Source organism: Achroia grisella, unplaced genomic scaffold (assembly GCF_030625045.1).
Source record: "Achroia grisella isolate CSIRO2021 unplaced genomic scaffold, CSIRO_AGI_Agris_v1 utg903, whole genome shotgun sequence".
NCBI classification, from domain to species: Eukaryota; Metazoa; Arthropoda; class Insecta; order Lepidoptera; family Pyralidae; genus Achroia; species Achroia grisella.
The window spans coordinates 833,291-851,937 of record NW_026713061.1 but is presented as its reverse complement, the minus strand read 5'-3'; the positions used below and the strand labels follow the sequence as shown (position 1 = coordinate 851,937).

The window sequence follows — 18,647 nt, the reverse complement described above, 5'->3', positions numbered from 1 at the left end:
TCAAAATTTTCCAATATCTCCAAATTGAGCTATAGTACAGGTTCGATGCGTGCTAGGCTTTTGGCCCTGGGTGCGCATGAGGCCGGCTACTGGCTTCACGCGTACCCTTCGTCAAATACAGGAACATTTCTTGAGCCTGACACGCTCCGAATAGCAACCTGTCTACGGCTTGGGGTTCCGGTCTGCGCTCCTCACAAATGTCCCTGTGGCAGTGATGTCGACAAACTAGGACATCACGGACTGTCATGCCAAAAAAGTGCAGACCGTTTCTCGAGACATGCCGCACTTAACGATATCATACGCCGGTCCCTTGCCACCGTCAACGTACCAAGTCTACTTGAGCCGACTGGTATTGCAAGAGACGATGGTAAGAGACCGGACGGTATGAGTTTGATTCCATGGAAGATGGGCCGGGTGCTGGTATGGGATGCAACCTATGCAGACACGCTGGCCCCATCCCATCTACATGGAACCAACAACAGAGCTGGTGCGGCATGTGAAGCGGCTGAAAAAGCCAAGACATGTAAATACCCCCTGTATTTACTGGCTTTTTCAGCCGCTTTTTCTAGGCTCCGAATATGAATTTGTCCCATTCGGTGTCGAGACCCTTCGTCCGTGGAGTCCTAGCGTTATAAGACTTTTCAAAGAAATAACGAAAAGGTTAGTCGACATCACAGAAGACCGAAGAGCTGACAAAGAGGGGAACGCTGCCAGTATCTTCTTGGACAAAATATATTTTAGAATATTAGATTTTTTTAAACTTTTTAATTTTAGGTTCTTATTCAATTAGGTTATGTAAATACTACTAATAAATATATTTGATGATACACAACAATATAGATAAGTTACATCAACATGATAACAGAGAAGATGACACACGCTCTCTTTTAAAAAATATACAGACATACTCGTCTGCCATAACTAACCAGGCTAGTCATCGATTGCCTAACAGATATCTAATACAAAAATACAGACGTATTCAAGACCTTTTTTAAGATTGATAAATACATACTTACTACATAAAAAAACATGTAAATATCGTTAAACATGTTAACCATATAGGTATTAAAAGAACTATAGTAGACGTTATTTTATAAATGGATTATTTCTTAATTTATACTACAATGTTGGTAATGAAACATAAGGTCCATTTGATGGTAAAGGGTTAGCGTAGCCTATGGACGCCTGAAAATGAAATACCAGGGTACGCGTACCATACGTGCGCGTTGCTAACCCTTAAGATACCTTAATATACCCTTCTTAAAAAACCCCATACTCTAGTCTCTCGAGAAAACCTCGGCAGGTAGGCCTTTCCATAATCTTCCTTCCTTCCTGTCTTCCGGTTTCAGAAAAGCTTCCTCCCGTGCGATATACACGGGAGCAAGCTTCTCTAAAACCGGACTGACCGAAACCACTTAGGTTCCACCGTGTAGGGATGAATGGTCTATCGACATCGATGCGATAATAAAAGGTTGCCGTAGGTATCATGACGAACATTTCTTCAGAACACAATCCGTTGTATATTGGGTAGAACTCACAAAACAATGGGAAGTCTCGCTTCAATGTAAGTGGTTCGATATCACCTGAGGTCGGGATGATCCATAATTCCGTGTAGTACCGAGCGGGTATTCAGGTACTCCTGCCCAAAAATGATAGCATACTCCATATGGGGCGAACTTGAGACATGTCTCAAGTCTACAGTGTAGTTTCGCTCTATATTGAGCAGTCCGAGCTTTTTGGACACCAACCTGACCTTTTTTTCGCCGTGACTACGGAACTCGACTTTACTATAATCACAACGCCCTTAGAGATGGTGATTAGAAAATAAAACACTTCGTCAAGAAATAGGTTTAGGCAAAATATATTTTATTCTTTTAGTGCATTTAATTTAATTAAATAATAAGCGTTATTTTACTTTGATTATATTTCTTATTCTGGGTCCAACGACTGAGAATTAGGTCTGTGGCGAATTTACCACATTATCTGCCCCGGAGGAAAATATTTTTTGTTTTGGCATTATACACAGTTTACACATGTTGAGGTAATATGGCTGAGTCTATCACATTTAACTTCATTATCAGCCATCTTCCACCAAGCCATTAATCATTGGGAAAAAGAACAGTGATCAACCGGAATTCTGTGAGTCCTGCTTGTCTTCTACATGAGCCCCACACTTTCACTTCTATTTCCTACCATTTCATCTGTAATGGAACAGAACAGATGATCAGATGGGATATTTTGATTCCTGCTCATCTTCTACATGAGCCCTCACTACGGTCCATAGTTTCATCTTTCGTTCCTTCCACTTCATCTAGAAGATCAAAATGGAGGTCAACCGGGATGCATGAGTCCTGCTCAGCTTTTACACGAACCCTCACTACCATCCACCCTTCCTCTATTCCTTTCACTTCTTCATCATTTCCGCTCATCTCAATTCGCCACCACTTCATACAATCAACCTGCTACAATCGCAAAACCATCGGTTACCAGATCATAACGCAGAGTTCTATTTGATGATATATTAAATTTATAGGTTTTTTTTTTCCTTTCACCTTCTTCTTTCCGCGGATAATCCTATTATTTATATTTTTTTAACTGAATTTATATATTTAAATAGTATTAAAATTTAATGTAATTTGTTCCGTATTGTATATATATTATTTGTAAATATCATATTCTATATAATTTCTTAACCTAATCCTTATCCCTATTCTACAAAATTTTCGTTGCTAGATATAAATTAATGACGTTTCCCCGTTTTGTTTTTAGCGAAATACCCTAAAATTGGGGTGAATGCCATACCGCAAGAAAAAAAAACAAACCTGTCATTCAGACCAAATCGCTTGCTTATATACATATTCATTGTGAATATGTATCTACATAGCCACAACGGTCTCATTCTCTTCACCTCCCTCTTCCTGGTGCTGCTGCTACAGAAAACACTCTATATACATAAACTGGCTACTCGCCCCGGCTGCGCAGGGGTGTACATGTATTATATATGTGGCGAATCTACCTGCTATCATCGTGCGGCAACACCGTTGCCTAGTTACAATGGGGCAAGAAGAATAACAAGCTTGTCATTCGAGACCGAATCACCTTCTTATACATACCTATATCAATTGTAAATATTTTGTTAATATATATATACTGTAAATAGCAATCACTGGACTTATCACTTCATCTCCTTTCCTGCTGCTGCTACATTACAAACACCAACACAAATAATAGCGGCGCCATCTTAGCCGCAAATATATATAAACCTTCCGCTAGAATCACTCTATTTATTTAAAAAAACCCGTTACGTAGTTTTAAAATATTTAAGCATAAAGGGACAGACAGCGGTAGCGATTTTATGCTAGGAGTAATGATGATAATAGCGGCCCATCATACATAGCCCCTAAAGGTAGCCATAGCCGTTAGATGTCAAAGATTGTCAATGTCAGACTGTCATCTTATGACAGATTGGTAACAGAAGACACGTGAATACTTAAATTGTGAAAATCAAGAATCAGTAATTACTACTCAAGGAAAGTGTTGTATTTTGCGATTGTACTCATGCTTTAAAAATATTGTTACAATATTTTGAAAATGTTCGTTTAGTCATCACTACTTTCTAATTCCAGACGTTGAAAAAACAATATGAGTAGAAACAAAATTTTTAAATAAATATTATGTTTTTGTCACTTATCATTTCACTAAAAAGTCTTCACCTGTGATATGGTCATTATCATAAAATTACATCTATAACTCGGCCCACCTTTAAGTTTATTAAAAGCAATCTACTGACGTATATATCATTCACGAGGGACTTTGAAAATGCCGAAAGAGGACGAACTTAATTTTATGGGCACTGACCCAGGTGCCGTAAAATTTGGAAACTTCATCAACTACTATTCCTTCCATAGTGCTAAACAGAGAATCGAGAACCTTCACCCGGATATGTTCCCAACACAATCCTTTAATGAACCACTACTATGTCTGGATATTGGATGTAACACAGGTGAACTTACACAAGAACTTTGTACATATCTAGAAACTGTTTACACAAATAAGATATATATGCTAGGTATTGATATTGATAACAATTTAATACAAAGAGCTAATGAGACTAATTGCAATTCCAATATAACATTTGCTCCTCTAGATGTGATGAATGAAAAAGAATTTCAAATCATAGAGAAGTTTTTAGACTATCATAAAAGAAAAACATTTGACATAACATTTTGTTTCTCAGTCACAATGTGGATACACATTAATAATGGTGATGAAGGCTTAAAGAAGTTTCTAGGTTTTTTAAAAAAGCTCTCCAAATTAATTATCATTGAACCACAACCGTGGAGTTGCTATAGAAATGCACAGAGACGTGTAAAGAAATCTGGTGGCAGCTTTCCTTTATATAATGAGTTAAGAATAAGATCTGATGTGGAATCAACGATTGAACAATTTTTTATTGATGATCATTATAAAAAAGTCTATGAATCTATTAATTCCTCATGGAATAGAAAAATCAAAAGTTTCCAAATTGATAGATAATGATTTACCTAGAAAATATTTTAACATTATATACTTATAGGTATATCAGTTTTTATAAAGTTTATTAGGAATATGTAAATATAATTACCTAATGTATACTAAATTATTAAATAAATATTGTGGACTCAAGAAAACAAGTAAGTACATGGTTATGTTTCATTTTATATTTCAAGAAAATAATAATATTATATTGTTATATATAAATCTAGGTAAAAAAGACTAATTATGAATGACAAGCCAATATATTAAATTTACTGATTGTAATTTTTTTTATGTCTATACTTATAATTGGGTGTCATTTTTGAATAGACCTAAGTGAAATTTGTTCATGACATAGGCAATGGCTGCTCTTAAACAAAATTGTAGGCATCAAACAGCTAACATTCTATAGTCAGTATGTATTATTATACTGTGATCCATATACAATTTAAATAGTAAATGACCATTTTAATGAACAAACATTTAATAATTTAACCTACAACAGAAACATATTGTTTATGAAACAAATTTTATAACTAACCCTCCAGTAATAGAAATGCTGATAACAAACCACAGACTTCATTATTACAATATAGGAATAAGATGTTGATTTTTGTTTGAAACATATTTTCATAAACAAACATAAATTTGACATAAACATACTTAAGTAATAATGTATATGTGTCAACATATATTCACATACAGCAATAATAGTATTATAAAATTGGTATGTTTTTGTCTAAGTGTTTAAAAAAACATTGTCTGAACAATTATGTAATCAAAGGTCTAAGTTGAGATACAAATAAAGTGAAAAAAGTTATATAATGCACCAATATTTACTATGTAGTGACTTCATCGGTACTGGATTCAAATTCTAATTTAACATCATTGCCAAGTCCAACATCCATTTCTGCTTCCTGGGCATTCAACATGTTAAGTGTTACCTGAAAAATAAATAAAAATAACATCATAACTTTTTTCTTATTCACACAGCAATCAAGTCAAATATTAAATATAATATCCAAACTTATACAAAATGAACATAGCTTTATTTTGTTTATGTTAAAGGAATAATGATGTAGTTATACAAATAAAAACTTTGTATTTTCTGTTTTGTATTTTCTGTTTTGTACAAATACAATTTCAGATTTATAATGTTTAAAATTCTGAATTTTTAATTCCCTCATAAATTAAAAAAAATGTACAAATAGAATTTAAAATATTTCCAAGACTTAAAAATAATTTATTTTCTTTGAAATATGTAAAATATTAAATGTACAAGGACACAAATTTTAATTGAGATATTATACAACAGTATAAGATTGTTCTTACAGATAACAGAACTATGCTAACAAACAATGTATGAAAATATACAATTTCAGATTTATAATGTTTTTCTCAAAATAATCTTTACAAATAACATAATGATTATATTATAAATATATGGGTTTATGTACACACAACTTTTCACAAGAATCAAGCAGAATTTAAAGACAAAGACAGATTAACAGTGGAGAGGATATGGCTATGTGTACTTGTAGAGATTAAATTTATAAATAATCTTAAAATACATAAGAAAAATATAAATAGGATATACCAAGGCATTATTAGAGTCAATTTTTGAATGCAGATTTCAAAGATATTTATAAGAAAAATTGATTATAAGAAAAGATAAGTACATGTATTCTTTTCATAAAATTTACTACCCTAAGAAAACCCACAATTGACATATATTACAATACATGACTCATTCAAACATGTCCACATACTATGCAATTGTATTATTATAGTCATGTATCATATCAATTACTCATTGTAAAACATTTTTATTAAAACTATAATACTGATATAAATTATTGACCTGTTGTGAAATTGGTGGTGTATGCAAATTATGTTGAGTTGGACCAGATGGGGGAGGACTTGAGCTCTGTGGTGGTATACGTTCTTCAGCTTTCCTTTTTAATGGTGTCTTTGACTGTGAACTGTAAATATGAAGATTTGATGTTATTAATAAATATAACTTGAAATATAATCTGCATTTTATTCCTCTGTAATTTGGTCCAGCCAATTTAGAAATTAGCCGGAACAAACAGACAAAACTTTAAAAAAATGTTATCTTGGTGTATGTTTCGTATTTATATTCATATGCATGTAGTAAAAAATGGTTATTTCAATATGACAAACAGACACTCCAATTTTATTTATATGTATAGATTTAGCATACTATCACAATTCAATCTTATAGGAGTAAGGAATGACTAAATTTTATATATATAAATTATAATTATAGGCATTGCCTACAATAATTACCTGGTTGTTGTTGACTCTGCTATCGGGTGTAACATCATAGTCATTTCGGCTAATTTATTGAAAGCTGCTCCAGCTTCAGTAAATATTTCTCCAACCTGTGCAAATTTTTTATGTAAAAGCAGTATAGGGGAAGATGGTTTATTAGTAATTCACAATAATAAACCCATTGCTAGAAATGTATCATGTCAGGTAGACTTCCATGCAGTTCCCCCTAGAAGCATGTGATAAATTCTAGGCAAATTTACCATGATGAGTAGACAAATTAAAATTCTTATCTAACTGACGTGACCTTATGGTCACCTCATCACTCTCCAGTGTCCTGCTAGAGTAAACCGTCAGAGAAAGCGGATGCACCATTGCATTATGATCCATTAAGAAAATATTCATAATAGAACAAAATTAAACCATTTAACTTTTTTAAATATAAGTTACCTTTGCCGCTGAATTATTCATGGTGTTAATTTTTCAGTCTTTAATATTTTAAACTAAGAGATCAGACTCTTATTTTATCCGAAGAACATAATAATAACAGGCACCTGTAAAATCAAAATATTTCTTTATTTACATATATTGATAATTTCATTAGTACATATAAAAGAGTCTTGGTCTCAGTTTGTTGAATGGTCAACAAACTGAGACCAAGATATGAAGTTAAAATTAATATATTTCTGAATATGAAATGTGAAGCAAAATACTATAACACCAAATGTACATTATATAGAAATATTATATTATACTGATAATTAAAAAATTAAGAGATAGGAACGAATATCTACCTAAAATTGAATAAATACGAAGTATAAAATTATATTATTAAAATTTATAGATAAATACAAACAAAGCAAGCAATTGTTTCAAAATTCTTACAATTTAGACATTCAAAACATACATAAAAGAAATCAATTATTAACACAAAACGTTTTTTCTCTTTTGTTAGTGGTTTGGATATTTGTACATTTGCCAATGACAAATTTTAAGAAAATTGTTTACAAATTAATCGTGTAAAAGGCCTTCTCGCTTCGGCCTTCAGCTCGTAGTAGTAGTTTAGCAGGCCAGTTCTGTTTAAGATTTGCTATAAGGAACTCCTAGTAAGCTTCCAGATATTGATGTTGGAATGGAAATTATTCATGATATAATTTAGAAATGAAAACTATGTTACAAAAATACTATCTCATCTATGTTACATATTTAGGACTTACATAGTTGAGTGGTATTTTATATGTTAGTACCCTAACCCTTAGAAACATTTCGAACAAATTTATAAGAAAAAATCGCTCCGTCCACCTGAAACATTATTCCATTAAAATATCAAGACAATAATAGAAACACTATTGTATGGAAAGATATAAATTTGAAAAATATTGTAGTATGTTGTAAACAGCTTTATAACACATCCTCTAAAATAAAAAATTACGATTAAGAAAAATCACTATCGCAGGTCCAGCTGGTAACATTATTTGGAAATTTGACATTTGTACGGTTAATATTATTGGTGTTCTGTGGTAAATATTAATATTATTTATACTTGTGATATCTATCAAGTTGAATTTAGTCTCCAAAAACATATATTCTTACATCTACTTCTTAATATTATAATTCAATTATCGGTATACTTTTTCATGTGAAACTATAACATTAAAAACTTGAGTTTCAAACTTATAACTAAGTACTTACCCAGCCATTCTTTAAAGTCCTCGTGGAAAGAACTGCTACCAACCACAGCGTTTCACACGTTCTTTAATGTTACATACATTTGGAGGAAAAGAAAAACACGCAAACCAGATCAAAAGCATCATATATCATATAAAAGTCTTTTAATTGTAAATCACGCCAAAAAGGTACAAAACAATTCAAAAATATTCTGCTGTCTTTACATTTAATTTTATCTTTCTAGTCAGCCTAGCCTTAGCCTCTGCTGACTATGACATTCTCAAGAACGTGTTCCATTGACATAATATCCTAAATATAAATAAAATTAATATTTATGTCTTATATGTAATTTACAGAACTTCAAATATAATGGTATATTCATATCATCCATCCATGGCTAAAACCAACCAAAGAGAATATAGAAACCCTCAATGGAGACCAAATTCAGGATTTAAGACAAATTACTCAGGAAGAAATAAATATATGCAAAAAGCTGCTGAAATATCTGATGAACACTGGTGTGAAACATGTGACCGAAATTTTAATAATGCTGACTTATTAGAAAAACATAAAAAGCAACATGAGGTAACTACACACATATAATAATCATTCATAGCCCAATAGTGTTTCAATATAAGTACAATTCATAAAAGAACATTAAATTATTTTTGAATACTGAAATGCTTCTAATGTCCTTTAAATGTCATTATCCAAATCCAACTATAGAGGGGGAAATATTATTAGTAATGCCTACTGAAGCCATTTCTAGCAGTATACTATGTCAGATTGCACCCAGGACCCCTGGTGATAAATTCCAGATGAATTTGGCAAGATTCACTCACTGATTAGACTTTGTGATGAAAAACTGACTGAAGTATATTTATGATATATGCTCAAGGGTAAAACTTAATGATTCCTATTATATTTTCATTTTGATGACATAAAAAAATGTTAGCTGTTCACTGAAACTTGTAAAATAGTTATCAATATATACATAACTCATAATTATTCTTTTTTAGAAATGTAATATTGATGGCTGCCAGTTTGTTGCACACCCTAATGTTATTACAAAACATATACAAATGCAACATTCATCTGGATTATACAAAAAAATTGCAAATGTTAACAATCCAGAAGAAATAAAAAAATGGATAGAGGAAAGAAAAAAGAAATATCCCACTTTGAATAATATTGAGAAAAAAACAGCTCAAATAAAGGAAAAGATTGAAAGAGGCGAAAAAATGGGTTTACAAAAGAATTACAAATTACATAATAATTACAAACAACCAGGTAACAATTTTTTTATGTAATTCATTTTTACATTTTATATTTCATACATTATATAAAATTTGGTGATTTATTTGTCCTATCTAACAAATATCCAAAAAAGACAAAGTAACAACTTCTGATTATAAAATATTGTTAGAGTTTTAATATAAAAATAATAAATATGTATTACTAACATTTATATCTTTTTTTACAATTACAATTTATTAGAATAACTACTTTGTAAGAAACTGTTTCATAAGTCACCTAATAATTTTAATCAATTATTGGTGAAATTAACATATTTTTAACAACATGATTTATGTTAATATAATACTTGATTACAGATACAAAAAGGAAACATGATTACAGTTATAATAATAACTCAAGACATAGACAAAACCTTCCACAAAGTTTTTCAAAGGATCAAATGGGAGTGCAACCAGTAATAACATCTAAACATATTAATAAAAAAATAACTAAAGATAATTTGTTGTCGATTTCCAACAATGAAAGAAAGCTTAAACCATTTAAAGGAATACAAGATTTGACAGAGAATAGTGATACAAATGAAGAGACAGAAGACTCAGACAGCAATTTCTCAGTAGATGATGAAGTAGAATATTCTAATAAAAATAAAGATGTTACTGATGATAAACAACCCATAGTTTGCAGTGCCCTATCAACTTTAATGTGCAGTTATGAGTCCTCTGATGAAGAAACAAAAACAGATCTAGTAAAAAAAGAATCTTGTGTAACAAGAGATAATGGAAAAATGTTAGAAAAGAAGAAACTGGAAATTGAATATGCAATAAACAAAAACAATATAAGTGTTCCAAATGCTAATAATATGATCGAAGACAACAATAAGAGTGATTGTGACAGTGGCCCAGAAGAAGTAAAAATTGATAAGAGTGTCAATAATATTGAAACAGACACTAATCAGACTCAATCCATTAATAATAAAACATTACCTAAAAGAAAAATGGGTGCTCATGAAACTAATTATAACAAGTATAATAACAAGAAACCAAAACTACCGTCAACCCTTCTTCAAAAACTACTTAGTAAAGAAATGCAACATGAACGTAATGTAGTTCTGCAATGTATTAGATATGTTATAAAAAATGATTATTTTGTTAATTGATAACTATGTTTATTAAAGATTAATGATAAAACCATGTCTCAGTACCTGGATAATATTAATTTTGATTTCCGTCTTTTGTTAAATAAATTACCTATAAACTTAAAAATAATAACAAGAAACCAAATTACGACCTCTTCAAAAACTACTGTAAAGGCACACCACTGAGTTTTGCAATGTATTAGATATGTTATAAAAATGATTATTTTGTTACAAACATTTTATTAATAATGATAAAATTGTCTCAGTACCTGGATGTATTAATTTTGATTCTTTGTATATTTACAAAAAAAAAATGTATTTGTATCAGTTGTCTTAATAAGTACGGTTATTATTAAATATTTACAAAAAAAAATGTATTTGTATCAGTTGTCTAGTACAGTTATAATAATCTACATACCTATATATAATGACCACTGTTCTTAACCATTCTAAAATCTTAAAATAAGGTCTGATTGTGCATGAATCGTTTGAAAGTTGCAAGAACAGTAAACTCTTTATTACTTTTTACGTGGGAAATTTTCCTTACTCCACCCGTCAGATGTCTGTAGCATTCTTATCCATTAAAAACCACAGACCTTTAAACCATTGTCTGAATCTCATTTGCATTATCACCACAACTCCGGCGGACATAAAGCATAGTTATTCAGTGTTTGTCACTACATTTTTTAACCTACTATTTCCTAAACTATGTTTCAGTATTTTAATTAATTTTACACAGCTATAAGGAGTGCTCTGTAAAATTCATTAAAAACAAATATTCATTTCAGAAGAATTAATGTTACTTTTTACGTTTAATTAATTTTTCTGCAAGGGAGAAGGGAATTATTAGCAATGTGGACTAAATGACCTCAAAGCTAACAATGTATCATGTCAGGTTGACCTCCACACGGTTCTCCCTGGAAACCTTTATCTTTTCTTAACTCATCATATCGTCCTCCACCGGTGCTCTGCCAGCGTAAACCGTTAGTGCAGGTGGATGTACAGTTTCATTATCATCCAGAAAAGTAGGCTTCATCATATCTACGTTAACTTCCATAAGGGCTGGTATGATTTCCTTATAATTGTAAGAAATTTAACATTCTCCGGTAAAATTAATTTATTCTTTAGCAGCAATAAAGCAAGATGCGTCTTCCCATTTTTGTGTTTATTTCAGGATGGAGAAACTATAAAGTTCATGAAATTTGATCCAAAGATAGGTTGCGTAAATTATGCTATGCCGTTAATAGCTGTAGGTATTATTGATGAATATATACTATAGTATTTGACTTAGAAGTCAATAATTTCCTTATTTATAGTTTATTCATTAAAAGCGTTAGTGATGGGGATTGACACAAAAATTAATAAATTACCTTGTGTGCCCTATAACGCATATAAAGTTACGTGAAGAGGGAGAAACGCATCGGAATACGCAGGCTCTTGTGGGCGCCAGTTTCATGGGTAATAGTAGTCTGCCATCCACACAGCAGGAACATCATTGCGTATTCTGGTGCGTTTCTACAATGAGTTACCATGTTCCCATATTTTATAATAGGTAGATGTTACTTTTGATCATGATGTAATAAACGTCAGTCTGTGACTATAAATGTACATGATTGATGATAATGCAAATTTTAACAAGTAACTACTACTATAACGCGTAAGCATTCACTTTGCTATATAGAAATAGTAAATGTCCATTTATTTTGCGACGTCAGTTATATTGGAACTCACTTTTGAGGGTTAACTTGTGAAAATAAATTGCAACTGACCCAAGACTCATTTATTTTCATATTTTATAGAATATCTTTCATTCTATATTTTCACCATTTAATTTAATTGAGGTAGGTTCTCGTTGAATATGCTTTAGAGGGCGCAATATCAAAAGTCAATATAATAATATATTTCAAATGATTTTATTTATAGTCCAAAATATTTAGGACTGTGCTGCAGTTGTAGGCGCGGGTGCAGCTGCGGCTTCCTCCCGAATACGATCTTTTTTGAGCGTGCCCATGAAAGCAGCCTTATCAGCAGGCGTTTGGAAGCGACCATGTCCAAACTTAGATGATGTATCAATGAACTTGAGATTAATCTTCTCAAGAGCTGCTCTCTTTGTGTGTACTCGCAGAGACTGTAATTATATAAGATATTTAAGAAATATGTAAGGTAAGGATGGATATATTGAATTATATATTTTTTTTAAATTTTACACCATCAGAAGCTATTTCAGATTGTTTATTACCTTTCTCAAAGTGATAACCCTCTTCTTCGGTCCCATGCAACAGCCTTTTATCATCACAAAGTCATTGTTTACTTCACCATAATGGGGGAAACCACCCATTGGAGTGATGGATTTTTCAGACAAATCATATTCAGTGGATGCATTGTTCTTGATGACCTTTCCATCCTTAGTGTGGATTCCTATAGCAAACATAAAATGATGAATAAATACATATTTACATTAATACTATATGAATTTTTAATTTCTAGTCACTCCAGCTATGGGAAGGGTAATAAAATAACCACTTATCCTATTACATAAAATTTATTGTTTGAACAGACCACATTAAGGGAGAAACTAGTGGTAATATTATATATTTTTTGTAGAAAAACAGAGTAATGATGATGCCTTAGTATAAACAGCAAGTGATAAAATAATGCTGTTGCTTTTTACTATTTAGAAAAAACTAAGTTATATGTAGTTCTGATTTCATTTTTGCATTTATCCCATTATTTTGGGGTGACACAGTATGATATATTTTTCCATTGATCCCTATCAGCCATCATTTTGCTCTATCTACATAACAAGTCCTAAAAATATACCTTGTCCAATACGGTAGATTTTCTTGTTCATCTCAGTACGATGGTGGTAGCCCTTTTGACCAGCACGGGCTACAGTAAATGACACTCTAGAAGGATGCCATGCTCCAATACAAGCAACCTTACGGAGACCTTTGTGAGTCTTGCGTGGAAGCTTCTTAGTGTGCCAACGCGAGGTCACACCTGTAAAACAGATAGCACAAAATATAGTACCTACATTATTATAAAAAAAAATTTGCATCTCTATTATATTAATACTAAAATAATAATAGTAGTATAGTATTAGTTAGAATATATAGTCCATTAAACATATTCACTGAAATTATCATACCAAATTGAAAAGAATTGTTCATCATTTCAAATATACTTTAAATAATGGATCATAGATTATTTTAAGTTAAGAAATTTATTATAATTAATTAATTAACTAAAACTAATTATATAATTAAAGGTATTATTGAGTAAGTTTTTAAGGTAAATGTTCTTTAGTACCTTTGTAGCCTTTCCCCTTAGTGACACCAATGCAGTCAATCATCTCATCTTGAGTGAAAACAGAGTCCACAGGGATGGGTTTCTCCAAGTGTTCTCTAGCCCATTTCACTTTATCCTCAATAGATCCTCCATTGAGCTGAATCTCCATAATATGTGCTTTCTTTTGGCGTTGTTTCAACAACTTCATCTGAGTGTGAGCAATGATTCTGACTACACTGCAGTAGCGTATCATCTTCTTAAAGTCTTTTTCAATAGACTTTTGTCCGAGCTCATCCTGCCACTTCTTGCTGGCCTTCGTGAATGCCTTCTTCTTACATTTGTACCTATTACATTATAAAAGCACCTGCTGTAAGAGAAACCAAAGAGCCTCATCGTTGAGCGGAGACAATTTGGTAACAAACATGCTCTACACATGTTTTGAGTCAACTCTCATCTGCTGATTGGAGAGTTAGTTTTAAAAATTAGTAATAGAGTATAATAATAATAATGAAAGATTGAATAGTTTCATTCAACAATGATAAGAAATAAATGTTTTCTAATTTTAATAAATAAAATCTCAACAACAAAATTATAGTTATTAGAGTATATGAGCAAATACTGAACAAATAAGATTTAATTAACAAAAACAGTTGTATAGGATAAAATACTGGATACTTCTATGTAGTAAATTTTTGGTTGAAAATAAATAGAACTATAAATTGTTTTTTAAGATGGATTGGATAAATCTTACCAGTTCTTGTAAAAACGACGGCGACAATCATCTGACATGTGCTCGGCCCAAACTGTTAGCAAAGCTCGGAGACCATGAGGTGTGTCAATATAACCAACTACACCCACACACACCATGGGTGGGGTTTCAATAATGGTCACAGCCTCTACAATCTCCTTCTTGTTGATTTCTAAAGTAAAAAATTAAAAAACATTCTAACTTAACTACTATTCATGGATTCTAGTAGGTTCAGCATGCATATAATAAGTAAATAAAAAATCGTAATTAGAAAATAATATTAAATTGAGATCTTTGGGGGAGTGCCTTTGTCCAGGCTTCCAGGCTGAGATGAATCTCAAATTAATCAATTTGAGATAAGTATTATTTGTTAAATACACCATAAGTAAGGTAATTGTAAGGTAAGTTTATATTCTAAATAGACCGTAATAAGTCCCATATAACCCCATTCCCCTAATCCGTACTAAAATGAGGCAAATATAAATACTTTTTCACACTAACATTTCATATGTTATTGAGGAAATATACATACTTTAAATATTTATCAAGTATAGGTTAGGTTTACTTACTTGAACCAGGACGATCTGGTTCCCGAACCACGTGGGTCATACCAGCCTTGTAACCTATGAAGGCGGTAAGATGTACCGGTTTGCTGGCATCGTCTTTAGGAAAAGCCTTCACTTTACCACGATGACGACGGGACCTCTTCTTGGGATAGAATCCCATCGACCCATGGCGAGGTGCTGAAAATTTCCTGTGCGACTGGAAATGGAAAGGTAATGGAAATTAAACAGTGAAATATAGCCTTTGAAATAGATTTTTATTCCAAAAAAGCATCAGTCCGCCCTAGATAAATCTTCACATGTATTCAGGTTCTAACCGTGTAAATATTGATATAGAGAAATCATCATTTGCAGTAAAAACGTAAATATAAATACGAATAATTAATCAGAAATAATATAAGCATTATAATTAACGAGATTTATTGAAAAATATTCAGATTATAAAATTAAATATTGATTAAACTTTTTTAAGAACGTACCATGTCACAGGGTGGAGAACGAAAGAGGAAATGGCCGATCTAGTCAGACGGACAGTGTGACCAGATTTAAATTCACGTTATAAAGCATAGCCAAAAGTGCTATTTGTCTATGCTTTATAAGTTTTTTGTGCTTCAATAAAGGTTAAATTTGTCTGAAAGTATAAAACTATATTTTGATGTTATTATAATATGTTTTTATACCAATAATATTATATCAAATTCAATATTATTTTATTTATTAATAATGTGATCTAAAAACTCCAATTACCCAATATTTTATGTTGTACGTTTATGCGTTATCCAGTTATTTCTAGCACATGCAAAACAGCAATCGGGTGTGCAGGGATGTTATATTATATGTTAAGGACTAGTATTCCATTACTTAAAAAGTATCAATTCGTCATGACAGATAGGCTAAAGAGCCAGCGTATACCATTAGCACAGGAGGGAGCACTATTTTATTAATCATAAAAAATTCTCACATGGTCTAAATAATCTGTTGCCGTAAGTGCCACCAAGCCGTACAGATGTATATAATAAAACAATAAAAAATCTATTATTATTTAATCGACTCTTTTGTTAATTAGCATATCGCTAATTAACATGAAATTCACATTAGAAATTGATTTTTCTATAATCGATTAAATAACCATCTCTACCAAGCCCGCCTGTACTGAAGATTAGGCTGTATGGTCTCGTACCTTTGCCTATCCACTTGCGGATAAAATATACTACTATGATATGTGTTTCACTGATGAGATGGACTATGGTTAATTATAAATATCCATTGAATCCATCCGTCTATATACTCGATGGTAAAAGACAGGTCTCTCTGATCTGTCATTGTCGAAGAAATTTATAATTATTAAGTACTTTCGAATTATTTAAATATACTTACAAAGAATTGAATTATACCTTTGTAATTATGGGTGGTCCCATGGAAAGAATTCAAGTTCTCGATGAAATAGAAAAAGATATAATAACGTGTTTACAATGTGCAGGTAAAAAAGCCGCTCATAATATTGTTTGAGGATTTTATTAAGACATTAGCTTATACTTATTTTCCTTTACAGCTCAAGCACTGCTAGAACTAAGTAAAGAGAAGTCGGGGCAAAAGCAAGCTGAAACGAATACATCACAGTTTCTACGAACTCTCAATCAGGTTGAATCTAAACTGAGTGATCAAATAAACTATCTTACACAAGTTTCTACTGGTCAGCCTCATGAAGGATCAGGATATGCATCACAGAAGGTATTACAGATGGCCTGGCATAGACTTGAGCATGTGCGGTCATGGGTAAATGAACTGGACCGTCTGAAAGCATCTCATTTAGCTGCTGCAAATAGATCTACACAAGGGGGTGTTCATAATGGTAACATGACTTCATCTGGTACGAGTACATGATATTTTTGAAATTTATATTTAGAATAGAGCTTCAATGCTTGTGTAATTCATTTGAATGAATTTATAATTCTCAAAAGTTAATTAATATACATTGTGTGGTACAGAATTATAATTTAAAAGTTAAATTTAGTACACTTACATGCTAGATGAAAATAGTGCTGCCAGTACCTCAATCTAAATAGAAAATAGATAATATAAATAACCTCTAGGTTATTTACCACACATTATCATTTAGTAGTACTAGTATTAAGTAGGTAATTTTGTAAATAGACACCTACTATTATAGAAATATAAACACAAATACAAAATTAAAAAAGTTGCATTGGCTAGCTATTAGCCATTTTCTAAATTTATAACAGTATTGTCACCATCTGCTTGGCCATATGTCACCAATTAAAAACTGTTTAGTATTTTAGAAATTGTCCTATGGTTAGTATTTCTAATATTCTTTGAATGAACCTGTTATATGAATTGGTTTTGTATCGAATAATTACTTGATTAATGAATATCACAATACTGTATGATAAATATAGTAACAACATTATAAATTATTCATAATCAGTGTTTGTATAAATTTTATTAATTTATGTTGGTTATGAATAACAACTTAAAACATTTTGGCCTGTGAGGGAAATTCAAATTTAAATCCTGTGCCAAATAGCACAACCTGTATGTTAAGTAGGCTAAATCAATCTTTTATAAGCAGACCTGCATCAAGCAAGGGGATGATTGTAATTGATTATTCTAATAATAATATGAGGTTCTAATGTATGTGTTAAGCCAGAACCTAATGATAATGTTAAGGAAACTAAACTAATAATATTTAAATATAGTATATAAAGTAATATTTCTTTGTGAAACAAATAATCTTTTGCTAAGGTGCACTGCAAAATTTTGTATATATTTCCATTGTATCAGTCAAATTTATTATGTAGTTTGTATAGATAAATACTGTTCCAAACCTATTTATTAAAGCCAATAATTTATCAGTAGTGGGCAATCTTTTGGCCGACAAACAATTGCTTATTATTTTTATAAATAGGTTTTTATCTATTGATATAGGTATATAAGGTGATAAGAATTAGACTTTGCATGAGGAGAGCTGCGGCCTGAATTGCATAATGTTAAAGTTTGTGTATTAAAACACAAAATTTGAACAGAAATTTATTGTAAACAAACACAAATAGATAAATACAAATATTTCTCTTTATAAATTACCTTATTTAACATGTCATTTTTAGTGATATTTATCTAAATATGAGGCAGGTACAATGTCATAAGGCTCTAACAATTTGAA

At 31.4% G+C, this 18,647-nt stretch overlaps 5 protein-coding genes and 1 non-coding gene across 9 annotated transcripts; 3 read left to right on the top strand and 3 right to left on the bottom strand.

Annotated features, from left to right (window-relative positions):
• Positions 1-3,631: 3,631 nt before the first annotated feature.
• LOC131853612 (probable RNA methyltransferase CG11342) lies at positions 3,632-4,975 on the top strand. The gene has a single exon (XM_059204562.1). The coding sequence runs from the start codon at positions 3,820-3,822 to the stop codon at positions 4,534-4,536; it is 717 nt and encodes a 238-aa protein (XP_059060545.1). The 5' UTR covers positions 3,632-3,819; the 3' UTR covers positions 4,537-4,975.
• Positions 4,754-11,370, bottom strand: LOC131853613 (chromatin complexes subunit BAP18-like). Of its 4 annotated transcripts, none has more exons than XM_059204566.1 (5): positions 11,286-11,370; positions 7,258-7,361; positions 6,826-6,920; positions 6,377-6,497; positions 4,754-5,459 (listed from the first exon to the last, which is right to left on the bottom strand). In XM_059204566.1, exons 2-5 carry the CDS (start codon positions 7,276-7,278, stop codon positions 5,355-5,357), a joined length of 342 nt encoding a protein of 113 aa, XP_059060549.1. In that variant the 5' UTR covers positions 7,279-7,361; positions 11,286-11,370; the 3' UTR covers positions 4,754-5,354. The 4 variants fall into 4 exon arrangements, with proteins under 4 accessions (XP_059060549.1, XP_059060547.1, XP_059060548.1 ...); XM_059204564.1 differs by lacking the exon at positions 11,286-11,370 and adding an exon at positions 8,025-8,048; XM_059204565.1 differs by lacking the exon at positions 11,286-11,370 and adding an exon at positions 7,693-7,789.
• On the top strand, positions 8,127-10,953 carry LOC131853611 (FMR1-interacting protein NUFIP1). Its single transcript, XM_059204561.1, has 4 exons — positions 8,127-8,663; positions 8,832-9,060; positions 9,495-9,765; positions 10,089-10,953. The coding sequence occupies exons 2-4, from the start codon at positions 8,845-8,847 to the stop codon at positions 10,886-10,888; spliced, it is 1,287 nt and encodes a 428-aa protein (XP_059060544.1). The 5' UTR covers positions 8,127-8,663; positions 8,832-8,844; the 3' UTR covers positions 10,889-10,953.
• A 1,393-nt stretch (positions 11,371-12,763) lies between the features above and the next one.
• On the bottom strand, positions 12,764-16,033 carry LOC131853490 (large ribosomal subunit protein uL3). The gene is made up of 7 exons (XM_059204381.1): positions 15,946-16,033; positions 15,473-15,665; positions 14,907-15,075; positions 14,177-14,499; positions 13,688-13,867; positions 13,107-13,285; positions 12,764-12,995 (listed from the first exon to the last, which is right to left on the bottom strand). The coding sequence occupies exons 1-7, from the start codon at positions 15,946-15,948 to the stop codon at positions 12,801-12,803; spliced, it is 1,242 nt and encodes a 413-aa protein (XP_059060364.1). The 5' UTR covers positions 15,949-16,033; the 3' UTR covers positions 12,764-12,800.
• Positions 15,736-15,814, bottom strand: LOC131853687 (small nucleolar RNA U43). Its single transcript, XR_009358002.1, has one exon. It is a non-coding gene; the product is annotated as a small nucleolar RNA U43 (small nucleolar RNA).
• Positions 16,034-16,751: 718 nt separating the features above from the next.
• LOC131853509 (mediator of RNA polymerase II transcription subunit 11) lies at positions 16,752-17,350 on the top strand. Its single transcript, XM_059204415.1, has 2 exons — positions 16,752-16,946; positions 17,019-17,350. Exons 1-2 carry the CDS (start codon positions 16,871-16,873, stop codon positions 17,348-17,350), a joined length of 408 nt encoding a protein of 135 aa, XP_059060398.1. The 5' UTR covers positions 16,752-16,870.
• Positions 17,351-18,647: the final 1,297 nt, after the last annotated feature.

What these genes read in the sequence shown, in the direction of transcription:
- LOC131853612 (XM_059204562.1), top strand. Translation starts at nt 3,820, where the DNA reads ATGCCGAAAGAGGACGAACTTAATTTTATGGGCACTGACCCAGGTGCC.
- LOC131853613 (XM_059204566.1), bottom strand. Translation starts at nt 7,278, where the DNA reads ATGAATAATTCAGCGGCAAAG. An exon ending in TGAATAATTCAGCGGCAAAG is followed by an intron (nt 6,921 to 7,257) that starts GTAACTTATATT and finishes AAATTTGCACAG; the next exon opens with GTTGGAGAAATATTTACTGA. An exon ending in CACCACCAATTTCACAACAG is followed by an intron (nt 5,460 to 6,376) that starts GTCAATAATTTA and finishes TTTATTTTTCAG; the next exon opens with GTAACACTTAACATGTTGAA.
- LOC131853611 (XM_059204561.1), top strand. Translation starts at nt 8,845, where the DNA reads ATGGTATATTCATATCATCCATCCATGGCTAAAACCAACCAAAGAGAA. An exon ending in AACATAAAAAGCAACATGAG is followed by an intron (nt 9,061 to 9,494) that starts GTAACTACACAC and finishes ATTCTTTTTTAG; the next exon opens with AAATGTAATATTGATGGCTG. An exon ending in TAATAATTACAAACAACCAG is followed by an intron (nt 9,766 to 10,088) that starts GTAACAATTTTT and finishes ACTTGATTACAG; the next exon opens with ATACAAAAAGGAAACATGAT.
- LOC131853490 (XM_059204381.1), bottom strand. An exon ending in ACCAGATCGTCCTGGTTCAA is followed by an intron (nt 15,076 to 15,472) that starts GTAAGTAAACCT and finishes TTTTTACTTTAG; the next exon opens with AAATCAACAAGAAGGAGATT. An exon ending in GGGTTATCACTTTGAGAAAG is followed by an intron (nt 12,996 to 13,106) that starts GTAATAAACAAT and finishes ATATAATTACAG; the next exon opens with TCTCTGCGAGTACACACAAA.
- LOC131853509 (XM_059204415.1), top strand. Translation starts at nt 16,871, where the DNA reads ATGGGTGGTCCCATGGAAAGAATTCAAGTTCTCGATGAAATAGAAAAA. An exon ending in AACGTGTTTACAATGTGCAG is followed by an intron (nt 16,947 to 17,018) that starts GTAAAAAAGCCG and finishes TTTCCTTTACAG; the next exon opens with CTCAAGCACTGCTAGAACTA.